The following is a 16,575-nucleotide window of genomic DNA, read 5'->3' as shown; positions in this document are numbered from 1 at the left end:
CTGTGTCATATCATTGTTGGCTGGCACACTGAATATTAGAGGATGAAGTTTCCTGTTATAAAGCTTGACTACTTAAAAAATGCCAGATTACAGTAACTTTTAATAACCAGTGATTGGGAATTTTTACTTTGGTAGTAATTTAGACCTGAAAGTATAGTTATAATCTACTGCAATGCCTTGCTTAACAAAAAGGAAAAATCAGTCCCAGATAAATTAGGTGCAAGAGACAATATTAGAGCCCAGTCTCCTCATTTCAAGGCCATAATTATTTTGGTTTTTTTTTTTTTTCTTTTAACCTCTGTCTGTCTTCTTTCTTTTTTTAAGATTTTATTTACTTATTTGTCAGAGAAAGAGGGCGAGCACACAAGCAGGGAGAGGCAGAGGCAGAGGGAGAAGTAGGCTCCCTGCTGATCAAGGAGCTCGATGCAGGACTCGATCCCAGGACTCTGGGATCATGACCTGAGCCAAAGGCAGACACTTAACCAACTGAACCATCTAGGTGTCCCTGTCTTTAATCATAGTGACAAGATTTGAGGAACTATCCAATTGTTTAGTATCTTCAATAATAAAGTAAGAGCTAGTTAGAAGATACTTTGCAATTGTTTCATTCCAAATATCTGTTCATTTTTCACCTATATGCAATAAATTTTTTACCAAAATGTATTTTACAAAGAAGATTATTACTAGTAAGAGCCTGATTTTTTTATTACTAAAGTATGCTAATGAAAATTAGATCCTAAGGCTATTAGACTATTTTTTATTCTTATTTATTTTTTTATTAAAAAATGTTTTAGACTATTTAATTTTGTGATAAAACTTATGCTGTTAGTTTCAAAGGCAGAAAAGATTCTGTTTTAGTTAAATGAATTATAGAACTTCCATTATTTCCTGAATACTATTTTCATTTCCAGGTTATTCCCAGATTGTTACAAAACTTAACTTGCATAAGGAATGCAACTAACATCTTTTTCTCTTAAGTGCTTTCAAATTTTATGAAAGGCACTATTTAGCCATTATCTGCTAAAATATTTATCTGCTAAAATTATGTATTTTTAGTCATCATGTGTCTATAGTGACTTTATTTTATTACTGATTTACATAGTTTCTTAGGTTATAAATGGTCAGCCAGAGGTTCTGAACAGCAGCGTGCCCAAGTTATGTGTATCGACATTTCTGACCCACGTTTTGCATCAACTCTGGATGTTGTGACTCATGTTAAATTCTAAGGGAGGGATGGGAAGGATGGCTCACAATCCTAGAAAAAGGAAAGAGCAACAAGGCATTTTAACACCCTTGTATCTCTGCAGTGCTCAGTCACCTGTGGCAAAGGCATGCAGTCCCGCGTTATCCAGTGCATGCATAAGATCACAGGAAGACATGGAAATGAATGTTTTTCTTCCGAAAAACCTGCAGCATACAGGCCATGCCACCTTCAACCCTGCAATGAGAAGATTAATGTAAATACCATAACATCACCCAGGCTGGGTAAGCGGACCAAAAAGGGGATGGTTTTGAGAAACATGGAAATGCTCATGGCTTCTTCTGTTTTGTATATTAACGTAAAGCCTAGTTCTTAATCTACACCAGTTAGTTTGGTTCTGACTAAACCAGTTAGTTGAGTACAAATGGTCAGGAGGTAAAAAAAATCCTAAAGACGAAACACTTCGGATTCCTGAAGCTATCTACTCAGAGCCCCGGAAATACGGGTGCCATACGTCACAAGGTCATCTTATTAAGGGTCGCAGGATGTAACCATATTTTGGGTTCTGACCAATTTCATGGCAGCACTGTCGATGAAGGTAATGTCTCTGGAAAGGTGAGGTTGTGGTATATATCTTAGATCTCTCCATTGTTAATAGCCTTTCTTTTGATCCTGGGTATAAATTATCCTTTGGAGAGACATAGAGTAAAAATGGCTTTCAAGAAGAATGCGTGCCTGGATCTAAACCACCGAGAAAGAGGTAACAGTTTTTGAATCCTTAAGGACATAATATTAAATACAAATAAATGCTAGTAACATATTGTTCCTTATGTTATAAATGGTTCCATATATACTCTCAATTTGTGTTATTCCATCTAATCTATCATCAAGAAGTAGCTTATGTACTTTAAGTAAATAGAGCCTGCACTGGCCTAAAAAAATGTCATAAATGATTTAGCTTTTATTTCTTTGGCAATTAGTGGCTTTTAACAGCACTGCTACCTGACTGTCCTTGGGTTAGTTTATGCTTAACACCTTTACTTTTAATCTGTGTGTGTACTCCACGGGGTAACAGTTCAATCACACAGAACAATATTGCCAAAATGAAAGGAGTTTAATTGTCTTAGATATTTTTTAAGCATAGGATTCAATCAAATGGAAAAGTCTGGTTCTTCACAGAAATACAAAAATTCTCTTTTTCAAGCCACATAATTAACATTTCTAGGAAATAATCAGTTCAAGAAGAATTAAGAATAGTTAAGACAAAAAGTTAAGCAATCCTAGAGCAGATGCCCTAAATGCCTGTATTCAAAACAACATAATCCCTTTCTCTAGTTGAAGTCCTTCTTGAAGTATCACGTGGCAGAAAATAATGGATTAAAAGAAAATTTTAATTAAAATTGCATTTCTGTATCTATTATTTCTTGAAGGTATATGCCCAAACACACAAGCACAGTGGAAAACCTGAGGTTTTAAAAAGTAAAATAATGAGTCGTCTTAGAATGGTGGCAAAAGAAAGATTCCACATACTTTATTACTGTAAATTTCGGTCACTTTTGATGATCAGCTTTGATTTTAAAGATGCGTGAAATCAAGATCTCCAGGTAGCCCACCTAGAGATGTCTGCTCTCTAAGAAATATGGAAAGTGAAATAAGCACAAACATACTTGTTTTGCTCTTTCATCCATAACCACACTTATTCATTTGTACCCCATAAAAGTGGATGGAGTGAGCGTAGTCATTTTTCCTTTTTAATCTTCTCAACTGAAAATCCAAAGAAGCTTAAATGAAAGCCATAAAATGGAACCTTAAAAGCCATTTGTATTACAACTCACTGAATTTGGGAAAACTTAGCTTTAATGAGTCTGAAAGAGCTCCTAAGTAAGACTATTATTCATTCATTTTCTTCCTTATTATAGGATGTGTGTGTGTGCGTGTTTATCTCTTTTAAGTTCCAGAATGCAGTATAAATGAGTCCAAGTAAAAGTTCAAAATCCTCCCACTTCAGTGATGGCTGTTTGTTTCTACTCCTGAAACCTAGGATACCTACATGTATTGAGTTCCCTAATCTCTGCTTCACAGCCGCGCTGACTTTCAAGTGCCTGGGAGATCAGTGGCCTGTGTACTGCCGGGTGATACGTGAGAAGAACCTATGTCAGGACATGCGATGGTACCAGCGTTGCTGTGAGACGTGCAGGGACTTCTATGCCCAAAAGCTGCAGCAGAAGAGCTGACCTCAAGCAGGCTGGCTGGCTCACAGCTCTTTGCAATTACATTATTTATAAACACACACACTAGCATGTTTTTCAGACCAAATATTATCAGATTACATATAATTTAATCACATTAATTTATTTTTGTGCCTGCCAAACATCCAGTATGGTGTTTGTTTTGGATATACAAACATTTCGATTTATACTATATGGCTTCATAAATAATTTTATGTGAATAAGTTGGATCCAGTTTCCAGAAACAAAATAAAAAGGGAAAGAAAAAAAAAAAACTGAGATCATTAGGCTCTAAAAAAAAGGTTTTTTTAAAGATAGGGCTGTCTCTAAGGTGCTATTCTCTCCCTGCCAATACCATTGAGTTATCCAGGATGTATACTAACTTAGTGTGATAGTTTAGTTCTATATGGAGAGAAATCATTTTTGGTTTTTGGTGTCCTAACGCAGAATTAGCCCGTTTTCTGTAATCTACAGGAAATGTGTAAACGTGACAAACCTCATAGTGTTGAACAGGTTTTTAGAGAATGTATTATGACTTTGGTTCAGATTTAGAGAGATCCATAGGAAAAATTCTACTGTAATTATAAGCTTATTTTAGTAACGGAAAAGAAAAGTCAAAATAGAGACTTTGATCATGTTCGTGAACATGTACTTGAACACAAGTATTGTAACAATGAAACACTGTAATGATTTACACTGAATCACCGTTGCACTGTTGATATAGTGTAGAGAAACCATTATAGAAATGGTAACATCCTACAAAAATAGGTATTATTTTAACATGTTGTCATTAGATTTTAGCTTTTTAAAATATTTCGAACAAAGAAAGCAGTGATCCACCCATTTCCTTGTATCTTTTTAGCAGATTTATAAAAGAGTATAGTACTTAGCCTCACAAATCATAAGGAGAAAATTTACCAAATATTTTTTCAGCTTTTTCCCTAGAAACAAGAAAAGAAACAAAAACACTTATAATACTGTGGTAGTTTCATTGTGTTTTTTCCTTTTGAAAACGAAAAAGTTTTACAATTCTGTGAAACGTTAAAAAACCAGCTTAAATGTTTTCTTGTGAGAAAATATTGTACATGATTCACATGATTTCTTAGATTTTTTTTCAATAAAATATGTGAAGCTTCCTGTTGGGAGGCTGTTCTTCATAGGTCTCTCACGTCTCTACACATCTGGGCACGGTCTGCTTTTGCTCGGGAGCGTCTTCTAAGGAAAGCTTGCGTAACGAGCAGCCTTGGGAGATCGAGATGGTGCAGCAAAGGGCAGACATGCTGACTTCTCATTATAAATAGGTTTCTGGCCCTAAAATGGGGATCCCTCTCCTGTGATATAAGCCACTGCATGTGCAGATATCACATGCCTCTCTTCGTGTCACTCTGGGGCAATTGGGGCTCAGGAAACCGGTGCAAGACCATACTGATTCTCTGCTACTGCTCTTGCTGTGAGTAATAAAGTCCTTTGTCTCTAATCCAGGGGTCTTCTGTCTTTTGCCCTCAAAGTGTGCAGGCTCACGTGATAGATCGTAAGTAGAGTAAAACCTCAGCATCTGTGCAGTTTATGATGCTTCCCTCTTTCGTGTGTTTTACCTTCATTTTAATATGGGGGGCATTTGGTTTCTAGATGGCCCCTTACTTATGTATATCCTTTCATTTAATTGCTGAGATATAAAATTCACCAATATCAGCACATCATAAGTAAGAGAGTAGGGCCTTGAGAGAGGTAAAAATTATTTAGTAAGAGGAGACATTCTCAATTACATCCCTTGATTCCTAAATCCTTGAATCTAGGTAGAAATATCACCATGTATTGGTGGATGAATCAGACCATATACAATATCTTCAGAATGTTTTCACCCAACTGGTGCTAGAACTGAATATTAAAGAAAAAAAGAAGACATTGTGTCTTTCTGTTAGGCCATCTGCTACAGGATGATGGGAGAGCATGGTGATACCAGAGATTTACATGAACGTGAGGCCTGTGCCACCTTGTATTTGCTGTAACGTGGGTTCCCTGACCAGAAACAAATATCTTCTGGAATACCATAGCAAGAAATGAGGCATTTGGTAAATTAATTTTTGTGGCAAAAGCTTTACAGGCTGGGAAGGCAAATCCATGTTCAGCGTAAGTGGCTATTTCTATGAGAACCAATGACTGCTTGTTTTGTGATAGAAGTGATCTGATTTTATCCCACTGCGATCAAGGTGGTTTAGCTGCATTGGCAAGGACTTGGAAGGAATGTGATTTAAAAGTTAGTGACAAGGGAGTTCTGAGGAAAAGGTATGTGGATAGACCTTCTTGTATATTCCATTTGGCCTCCCACCAAAGAGCACCTTCACGAGAGAGGTCTCAATCATCAAGTGGAGAAGAAGGCAAGGTCTACATACATGGGTCATTCTCTTTCCTCAGCCACCCTTGTCGTTTACCAATGGGCCCAGGAACAAAGAGACAGTGGTGGCAGGAATGGAGATTATGCATGGGTTCAGCAATCTGAGTCTCCACTCACCAGGACCAGTCTAGCTACAGTCACTACTGAGAGCTCAATCTCACAATAGTAGACAAGGTACCATTTTCTGCTATGGCACCATTCTGTGGAAGGACCTGCCCACCCCCTTGACTGTAGTATGCTTACTCAGATCACAAAATAGGCAGCCGCTTGTTCTCACAGAAAGAATCACTTACCTGAATGGGGATTTGCCTTTCCAGCCTCCAGAGTTTCTGCCAAAATTTCTTCTATGAACCTACCAAATACCTCATATCATTATTATGGCCTTCCATACAACATTGTTTCTATACAGGCTGACTCAGTACAGCAAATAAAAGGACTTGCTGTCCTGTCCTGCTCATGTAAATTTCTGGTATTACCATGTTCCCCATCACCCTGAAGAGGATGGCCTAAAAGAATAGTGCCATGACTTACTTACTTTCTTTTTCTTTCTTTCTTTCTTTCTTTCTTTCTTTCTTTCTTTCTTTCTTTTTTTAAATATTCTGTCTGGCACTAGTGTTGGGGGGTAGGGGCTTAACATTTTTGTGTCCTTCAAATCCTTCGTGATATACGTAATTTGAATCCCTCCAAAAATGCAATATTGGTTTTGTTTCCAATGTTGGTGTGTAGAGGCAGTTCTAGGGGCTTGCAGTGCCATTATCATCTTAAAAACCCTCATTCTACAGATCATGGAACCAACAAGGTAAGCAAGGGTTCTCCCAGTTTCTAAGTATTTCTATTCCAAATATGCCTTCCTATTCCAAATATGCCTTATTAGGAAAATAACAATGGGGGCGGGGGGGTTCACAGACTCTTGGGTTCCTTATGAGACAGATTTAAGTCAAAATGTGATTAAATTATCTGACTTCCATAAGCTTTTGCTCTGACTTTCCTACAATAGGAATTTAGGATCACCAGGAATAGTATCAGATGAGATTCAGTAATCATCAAAAAGTCTGATTTTTTCCCTTCCTCCAGTAAGTACACTGTGCCCATCAGGGAAAACTTGAAGGTAAATTTTACAGTGTAAAATTGGACAGTGTAGCGGGATCCTTCCTTAAAATGATCCACCCTCCCCTTCATTCAAGGAGTCTGAGTCAGTGAACGTGTTCTCTTATGGAAATTGATCAAAGGCATGCAATATCCTGATGTGGTGATCCAAATCAGACCTCTTTTCACAAAGTCTAGAGATTTAATACTTAAATCAAGTAAGACTTCGGTAGAATGCCCGTCAATTTCAATCCTAGGGACTCCATGATCAATTAGCCAAAATCTTTGCAGGTCAAACCATTCCCTTTACCCCTTGGGTTCTGCTGCCCTTTCCGGTAACCATTCCCATATGATCTCTGATGGTGAAATGCAGCACTTTGGTTCCTGCCCTTATGGAATTCCATCATCCTCATTAAATTTAAGAAGCCCAGTTCTGTGGCAACATTTCCTTATTCCAGACTTTCAAAGAAATGCCACTATGAAATTCTTTTTAAGGATTCCAACACAGCCTTTGCTGACGTGAAGGGAGTGCAAAGCCTCGGTGAAGGGAATGCCCTCTGGAGCCTCTTAGGGGTCACATTGAACAGGTGGGTGAACATCTATCATATTAAAACCAATCTCCCTCAATGTTTGTATACCTTCCTACAGACTACATCGTAATGTGGAAGTTTTGGCATCTCCATTTTATTCAGTGTGGACCACCACTGGGTCTAGTTTTCAGGCACAATGTTATAGTTTCTCCTAGTCACATGAAATAACACTTTGAATCCAGAATCTCCTCTTAGTGAATCCATATCAGAAACACACGGGCTAATACAGTTTAGTATTTCTTCTGCCTTAATACAAAACGACTAAGAAATATTCCCATATGTATACTTTGGGTTTCAGTTAATATGACTTGGTGCAGTCTTGCATCCTTTGCATGCATAACACTTCACATGTCACACTGGCCCCCTTGGATCTTCTAGGATTTGAATCTGGATATGGATTTAGAAGACATGACAGATGCTGAAACATCAGCACTACAGTTTAAAGGTTTCATTTTAAGATAGTCGTGGAAGCTTTCTGGTTCCCAGCTTAGACCTTAAACTGTGAATTTCAAACCCAGGTTTACCAGTAACCGGATTTGAATTCACACAACTTCAGGAGGAACTGGGGAAGTGAAGGTTCACAAGCAGAGTTAGAGAATCGGAGGGGTCACCGGCCCATCAGAGCAGCCAGGTAAGAAGGGATAATCTGTTAAGAGGTCTATGGGCTGCTGTTGCCTCTGTGTAGCTTCCTGCTTTGCAGGTACATGGCCAAACTCCTGGTAGTAGATCTGAGTTTGCTGTTGGTCAACAGGACTGACAGTTGGAAAGGCGAAATGGACACGGAACTCAAGAGAGCAAAGGCAGTCTGGAACCCACCAGGCACCTATGCCTCTTTCACTGCACCTGACTGCAAAAAGACTTTCAGATTAATGGGTGCTGTTTCCATGTTTCTGTCCAAATCTCCATGAAGCTCCTCTTTTGTCCAGTTCTCACACAGAATCACACAAATAAGGAGATTCTGGGAAATGCAGTTTGCTTTTTAATTAAAGATGGCTGTATGACTTAAATTCTTTCTTTTTTTTTTTTTTCAGTTTTCTTTGTATGAGACAACTGAAATAAAAATATACATTCTTATCCCCTCAAAATCACAATGAACTCTTGTTAAGCCCTTAATATAGGCTAACCATTATGTTAACCACGCTACCTGTAAAACCTCACAGCAACCTTATAAGGTGCTACTGTTATCCTCACATGATAGGTGAGGAAACAGGTTTAGAGAGATTCAGTAACTTGCCCAAGAACACAACTTCATTGGATGCCACTCCTGATTCCAATTTCTGTGCACTCGGTTATCCTGATCACCAGCTTTGTTCACCAGTGTTGAGGATAATAGATAAAAAATGATTTATAAGCTCATCACAGGCTTTCTTCATAGTCAAAACTAGCCAAGTAATTTCCAAACTCTCAAATACTTTGATGAACTCCAACTGCTCATCCGGACATTGTATATAGGATTTTCAGCTGGAAATACTTACAGATATTTCATTTGGTTATCGATACAAGCTGGGGGGGGGCAGGGGATCGAGGAAGGTAAGTAGGGAGGAAAGAGGAAAAAACAGGAGAGAGAGAATGAGGAGAAGAAAAGAAAATAAGGTTAATTAGTATGTAGACAGTTTTGCCTAGTGAACCATATTTAAGTCTATTTTTGTAATTCTCATGTTTCAAAAAACAGTAAAGCTGGGTCCAAATCCAAGAGAAAGTAATACTTTCATAAAAATTTGTTATAAAGAAAAAAACCAAATGATTACCTGCATGCTATGGGTTGGGGAGCCCCAGGTATGCACATTTCCTCCAGATTTCCCTGCAATTACAACTCTTTATTTATGACCATTGTCACTCTAGATTGAAGTTACTAATGACAATAAAGAAATAAAAACCCTGAGCCAAAAGGAAAACAATAAAGTGGGTGTTATGTGATCAGATCAATTCGGACAATGCTAGATTTATCAAAGCAGAACTTCTCAGAGTCTTCAGTGTGAGCCTGTGTATCATAAGCTACCAGAAGAGAATACAGAGTTTGTCATAAACATTTTTGGCAATAGAATCTGTTTTTCGCTGAGCTTGGAAAACAGCCCTAAGCCATTTTTTTAATCAAATTTAATTGGATTATCAATTTCCAACCAGAGTAGAGCCCTTCCTAAGGCTTTGGAAAAGAGAAGAGCCATCATTATTTATTGAGCAAAGGACTTCATGAGGGTCTTCAGACATGACTCATGGGGAAGGAAGCATCCAAAAGGGCTGCCCCTTTTCATCATCTAGTGTAGGGCTTGTAAAAGAAAAGTATGAAATACATCATCAAACAAAGGATAGAAAGATGAGAGTATAAACAAATCACTCTAAGATTTCAAAAGAGGGGGAAACCATACTTACTTGGGAAAATGCATAAAGGTTCTGTGAGTGGCGAGTTATCAGCAATGGCCTGTGAAGGATGATTAGGAGGTGGTCGACAGCCAGAGTTTCCAGGCAGAAAGACTGGCTTTACAGAGGCACAGGGTAGGCTGGGCTGGAGGTGATGGCCAGGAACAGGAGAGGGAGGAGATTACTTGATTTTCCAATTATTTATCATGCAGGTTACCTCCAGGGATAGCAGTGAGAAGTAAGAACTGATGGTTTGGGGGTGAGGGTGCACAAAGGATGGTGAAAGAAAATGGAGAGGCTGAAACTAAACTTATAAACAGAAAGAGGCAGGGTACAAGCCGCCAGGCATCTAGAGCATGGTGGAGGGATCTAAAGGAAGGATGCCTAAGGAGAACTGAAGGCTCATTTCACCTACCTCATACTTTGGCTAAGGAAAAGGCCTAATCAAATGTATTTGGATCTAGGTTCTGTGTCTCCACTTGCCAATAGAGAGAGCCAAAGAGAAGTAAGGTTCTTCTTGAAGATGTGTGTTATTCCCTGAAGAATCTTTTAGGAAAAGCAAACAGCCTGAGAAATATTTATTCATTAGATGTATTCTGGCAGCCGCCAGGAAAATCCAGAAAGTACCAAACACTTGCACATGCTCGTAATACACTTGATTCTTGCACTTGAGATTTAACTGTTTTGTTGTTAACTGTCATTATGAAGTACCTCTTATTTCTCCAGGAAAGGTGTTGTTAAAACCACCCAAATGTATTTGAAATATTATAAGGCGGCGAAAGAGTTTGGATCCAAAAAATAATTCTTACAGAAAATGTTGATTGTTTAATCCAGTTTTCCAACTATAAGTAGGACATTTTTTTTTTTTTTTTTAACTCCCCATGTTTATTGCTATGAAGAAGGTAAGTACTCTCTAGTGTCTTGCTCGATTTGAGAACATCCTGGCGGCTGCTGCTTGTAAGCTGTATGGCACTCTTCTGAAATCTGGTGCTGATACATTCCACATGTGACCCCATTTACCCCTGGAAGAGAAACCTTCCTGCTGAATCAGCTGGGTTTACAGAGGTGCAAACATAACAAACATCCTCTGTCTTTTTCACACCGCTAATGTGTCTATCCTTTGCCTTCTCACAGTGGGAAGTTTTCCCCTTTTTCTAGGTGGAAATCCATACTTTCCCAATGAGAAGTATGGGTTGCCCGAGGCAGAGTGGCTTGAAATGTGAGAGCTTATCTCCATTAAAGTCATCACTCCTCCCTGGCTTCACACACGGTCCACAGCCTCACTCCCACCTTGGCTCTCTGAAGCGCAGATGGGTTCACTTAGGACAGCGCATCATCCAAACCCAGCAGCCATGTTCGCCTTGGGTCGCAAGCGCACCGTACGAACACCACACAACCGTAGGGGCTCGTACAGCTCGGAACAGAGTCAGAGGGGCCTCAGCTAGTGAATGCGTCAAGGCAGTAGACTGGGGGACTAGATTACTGTGGCAAACTCTCAAGCAAATTCTTGCCATTACTAGGTTCAGACCAGAGCTGACAACCTAAACGTGGTCAGGTTTCACAGAGCCCGAGACTCTGGGAGTGCAAACAGGAGAAGAAACAAGATCCTGCGTATCACGTGGGAGGCTGCGCGGGCGGGGCCGAGTCCGCTATGTTAGCTCGGCGATGTTCAGAGAGAAAAATTAGGGCATCTCTCCCTTACGGGTGATATTTCACGAGCTCCAGTTATGGACTGTGACATTGAAATGCTGGCAGTCTTTATCCAAAGAATAATTCCACTAAAACTATTCTTTCTGACGCTGTACGGAGGGACATGAGCGCTCCATATTGAATTTTGGCGTTTTGTCAAATCTAATGAGTGTACCCCATCTGTCCCATTCAAGCACCGTGCGTGCGTGTGTGCGTGCGTGCGTGCGTGAAAGGCAAGGCAGGGTGCTGCCTTGTTCTGGTGTGGTGATGTACCATTTCCAGAGTGGCTCCCCAGTGTAGCTGAGGGACCTGGTTTCAGATGCCAGTTGGAGCACCTCAGCCTCGTTAATAATGGACAAGTCTGACAAGAGCAGCCTCACTTCCTTTGTTTTCCACCGCAGACGAAGGGAGACATGGATCTCTCTGTTTTGCCAAACAACAACCATCCTGACAAATTCCTGCAGCTCGATGTGAAGGCTTTCGTGAGGAGCTCAGCTCTTCTTCAGGCTGGCCTGGTGAGGTTTCCAGGGGGGAACTACCCTGCGGCGCAGCACTGGCAAAACCTCGTGTACTCACAGGTAAAATCCGGGAGTTGAAGCACACAGGGTGGGTCTCGTTGCTTTCTCCTGAGCTACTATTTCGTTATTTGTACAAAAAAAAAAAAAAAAAAAAAAAAAAGCTGTAGGGAACACAGTACAGGGTAGCAGCTCACTCCTGCAATATAAAAAGGTCTTTCTTCCTTAGCATAAGGAAGGTCTCTGATCACTTTATAAAATATGTGAATTCCCCCGACCATTCATTTTCTTCTAAGCACTCGCTTTTCAGCCTGTCCAATGCATTTTATTGCCTACTTTTCATTTTGCTCCTTTCCTTCAGAATTTTTCAAACCACTTGTTACATTTGCAAATTAGACTCTGGGGGCAACCCTTCCTCTATCTTCTGGTGTATTCTAAGCACAAAGCAGCCGACGCTTACACTGGGGACTCATACACAGCCTCTGAGACAACCAGGGAACTAACTTATGCCTCCAGTAGACCGGCTGCCTTTCATTTCATGCAGAGAGGACAGCACAACAACAGAAACCTAATGACTGAAGGAAATGAAAATAGAAGGAACTCTTCTCCTTGGAAAGGTGCTGGCTATTGTCTTAGAGACTCTTACTTTCCACAGATTCCCATGTGGACAAGACGTAGCAATCAGACCTTCAAACCCAGTGCAGGCTTCATTTGTTGCTTTCTTCTTTTGCATCTTCCTTCTCTTTGCTGACTGAAAGAGAAGAACAAAACTGTGATGAGTTCCATGTGCTGGAATAAACATAAAGGCCCTGACTGTTGGACAGCCCATGAAACAGGAATAATCTTTGTTTTAAGACGTGAGGGCTAATGGGGTTAAGGGTTAGTCAATTTAGAAACAGGAAGAAGCATTTCATTTCAGAACAGATGTGACTGACCTACAAACCCCTGCAAGTCATTAAATCCTTTGGAGTGGTTCAAATTCCCTGAACAGAAATTTGTTTTCTTTTAAGAAATAGTTGCTACTCATGAGTCCTGGTGTAAAGTGACTCCTTTGTGGTGTGTTTGTGGGCTCCTCGGGACCTTTATCATGAGATCATTCAAAATCAAGTACACTCAAATGATTATGTAAGTGTTTCCTCCACCTATATAAGGGTTTTAATTTATTTCCATCATCAGGCAGCCTGTTATGACAACTGCCATTGTAAAAAAAATTTTCACATCCTTCCCTTTTGTAATCTTCAAAACTCTTCCCCCACCCCCATACACACCTTTTGGTTATTGTTTTTGTATTTTAAGTTAAATGCAGTGAAATTCCTCCTTTTCCTTCCTTGTTGTTTATATCATGGAACAAAATGACTCAAAAATCAGTTCAGAAAACCTTGGCCTTCCCATGTTATGAAGTTTAGTCAAAGAAAACGTATCCAATAAATTCCTTTGAGGTTGGAACACATCAATTTAACATCTTTTGTTTGGTACTGGAGTTGACCTATTTCCTTATGTGAATCTCCACGGTGTAAAGCTCTGTTGAGTGTTATTCCTAAACCTGAATGAAATGCATCCAATTTTTAAGGGACATCTTTTCCAACAGGTAGGTCCTGACGAGTTGCAGTAGTTATCCCAAGAACACCAATGAGGTAAAAATCTGCTTCCTTTGTCTTTAGATATGTTATTGGTAACTGTAAACTACACGTAAGCTTGGTAAATTTAGTTTTCCTTTTACTCTTAAAAAAATGTTACATGACGGAATAAAGGCCAATTTACTATTGAAATGATGCATAGGGTGGGGGGGAATAAATCTTACAAATTCAGATAGTTGGGTAGGCATGACACAAATTAGGACTAACTACGATTTATATCTACTACTTTTATTTGTAATATGTGGATAAGTAATTCTTCTTTCCCTGGCTGGATCTTAAAATTCAGGAGTGATATATTTGTTGGATAAAACATAAATCTAAAATAAAAGCATATATGAAAGTTTTAAGTGGCTGTAGTGTTCCTGGAAGAAGGCGGTGAGTATACCAGCTGTATTGAAGTTTATTAGGGGTGCATAAAGTGGCAGCTGTCAGAAGTTCTTCACTTAAAACCTTCACTCTGTTGGGGATACATTAAGCCAATGGAAGAGCATTGAATAAAGAGATTAGAAACTTTGTTTCTTTCTTTTTTAAGATTTTATTTATTAGAGAGAGTGCACACACACCAGAGTGAGCGAGAGAGAGCAGGAGCAGGGGGAGAGGGAGAAGCAGGCTCCACAGGGAGCAGGGAGCCCATCACAGAGCTCCATCCCAGGATGCTGAAATCATGACCTGAGCCGAAAGCAGATGGATGCTTAACCGACTGAGCCATCCAGGCGCTCCAGAAACTTGACTTCTTGTCTCAAACCCACAGTAAGCCACTTTAAGACACCTCTACTATGGCCCTTATTTCGTTCATGCTTCAATATTTCCACTTAAAAAATTAGTATAAAATTAATTTTACATATCTGTTTAAAAATTAAAACAAATAAAAATATGAGGTAAAAACAATTGAGAGAAAAGGTTTCCTGTAAAAGTTTAAGAAATGTGTATTATTATTATTATTATTATTAGACAATATTCCAAATGGTGTTGAAATTATCCTTTCATTAGATTTTGAAAAACAGTAAATAAGACTACTTGCATTTTTTTTATTTATTTATACTGCGGATGGAGGGGGGGTTGTGTAGAGATGGTGGTGTTAGGGAATATTGTCAGTACATCTGTCAATCCATAATTCAAGCAGTAGGTTTTATACTCACATGAAATCCACAAAGACTTCAGAGTCCCATCAGCTGATCCCTGAGTCTCACACCACCCAGGTGCCTGGTGTTTGGGGGGTCAGACCACCTCAGGGAATGTCGAAGGACTTATCCTACAACCAGTGCCTTCAAAATTAATGGTAACTCAGCCATTAAAACTCATATCATATAATCCCAAGTATGAAGCCAAATTCCTAAATATATGCATCATATTTCCATCCATGATTTATCTCCCAAAGCTTTTTTTAAAAATTCACAGTACACTTTCAGAGGAAATTCTGTCAGCCATTTTTACATGCAGAAGCAATTCTAGGCATATAGAAAAGTAAGCCCTTGTTCTCACTCTTGCCAGTAACCCCGGACACTGTGAATTCCATCCCGCGCAAACACACAGGTCACCATGTTTGCAGGAGCGAGCATGTATCTCCTGATTCCACTCTATTTATACTTTTTTTAGATTCTTTCACTAGAGAAGAAAAGAAGCTTCACAATAAATTTCATCTCAGTGCAATGAACAAACGTTCGCCAAAATCTAATGTTTCTGGTTGTTAAAATAATTTGGGGCATGTATCTGATGAAGGCATTTGGAATTGTATTCAAATATCTCTGCCAATCCCTTTATAAAACGAGGTAATGAGAGGAAAAGGCAAAATTTCTTTTTTTTAGTTTAAATAATAAAATATGTTTTTTCAGATACTGTAGTGGGCCCCCCCCCCTTTTTTTCTGATTAGCAGTTAGACTTCAGAATCTTTTCAGACTAATCTCTTTGTTTTATATTTTCCTGGCTTCCAGAAGCATTCTGTGCTAAACCTGTGAGCTGGACCAAAAGGCCAAGGATAAGAAGTTGATCTTCCCTTGATTTCTAGACAGTGTCATTTCCTGGGTTTATTCCCTAATCACATTTCCTTGCTTTGTTTTCAGTCTCAATAGCTAACTTTTCCCCTTAAATTCTAATGTCTCTTCTGTGTCAGTTTTTTCTTTTGGGTGATTTTTTTGGTGTTTTTTGTTTGTTTGTTTCGTAGGCTATAATTACACCTCTTAACAACCTGTCTCTGGACAGGTCCTTGAGATCTGTCGTGCCTTCTCTAAAAATATCTCTATTCCTAATCCTCCACTTACTGCTCTGAAAAGAACAGCCGTGCATACACAATAGTCTCCCATTTTTAAGCCTATATTTGGGGAAATGTTATAGAATCTTTGATGCACTTAAATTATTATCTAGGAAGTTGAGGGGCATAGCTCAGTTGCTCAGGGATTTACGTGCAAATATCAGAACATGATTTATCAAGTTATGCTAAATTTATGCAGTTCACAAAGTCTTCAGTGGGGTCTGAAACTTAGCCTTGGATGGTGTGCTGCCAGAAACAACACCGAAACTGTCCCACCATACTGCTCTCAGACCAGACCCAAATTCCTCTGGCACTAACACCTTTTTGAAGGACACCTTCAGTGGTACAATAGTATGTGTGGGACTCCAGAGCCCTGGCTAGATGGAGAAGAAGGCAGGAAACAAGGTTCAAGAGAGGCCTGGGTCAGAATACAAAGTCTTGGTAGTTGTTGTTTAGATTTTAAATTTTATCCTGAAAATTTTGAGGGCTTGTGAAATTTTTAAGCAAGAGAATCACACGATCAAACCTGTGTTTTATAAAGATAGCCATTCTAGTAATTTGGAAAACAGAATTAATGTGATCACTGGGGACCACAAATTTGTTTGTACTCCCACAAGTAATAGGTAAA

General features: G+C 39.3%; 2 protein-coding genes across 4 annotated transcripts in view; both read left to right on the top strand.

The window, feature by feature from the left end:
* Nucleotides 1-3,704, top strand: part of ADAMTS19 (ADAM metallopeptidase with thrombospondin type 1 motif 19) — a 270,506-nt gene extending 266,802 nt beyond the window's left edge. For all 3 annotated transcript variants that reach the window (XM_087862326.1, XM_087862325.1, XM_087862324.1), the window contains 2 exons: nt 1,308-1,485; nt 3,284-3,704. In XM_087862326.1, coding sequence (XP_087718452.1) covers nt 1,308-1,485; nt 3,284-3,435 — 330 coding nt within the window. In that variant the 3' untranslated portion in view covers nt 3,436-3,704. The remainder of the gene's footprint in view (nt 1-1,307; nt 1,486-3,283) is intronic.
* A 1,033-nt stretch (nt 3,705-4,737) lies between these two features.
* The window catches only part of MINAR2 (membrane integral NOTCH2 associated receptor 2), a 31,077-nt gene continuing 19,239 nt past the window's right edge, over nt 4,738-16,575 (top strand). The window contains exons 1-2 of the mRNA XM_045794795.2: nt 4,738-8,131; nt 11,949-12,125. Coding sequence (XP_045650751.1) covers nt 11,961-12,125 — 165 coding nt within the window. The 5' untranslated portion in view covers nt 4,738-8,131; nt 11,949-11,960. The remainder of the gene's footprint in view (nt 8,132-11,948; nt 12,126-16,575) is intronic.

The sequence above is a fragment of the Ursus americanus genome, chromosome 5, assembly GCF_024610735.1.
Source record: "Ursus americanus isolate L20-20 chromosome 5, mUrsAme1.1.p, whole genome shotgun sequence".
Classification (NCBI taxonomy): Eukaryota; Metazoa; Chordata; class Mammalia; order Carnivora; family Ursidae; genus Ursus; species Ursus americanus.
Note: the sequence above shows the minus strand (reverse complement) of the source record. Positions and strands in the feature narration are given on the sequence as shown.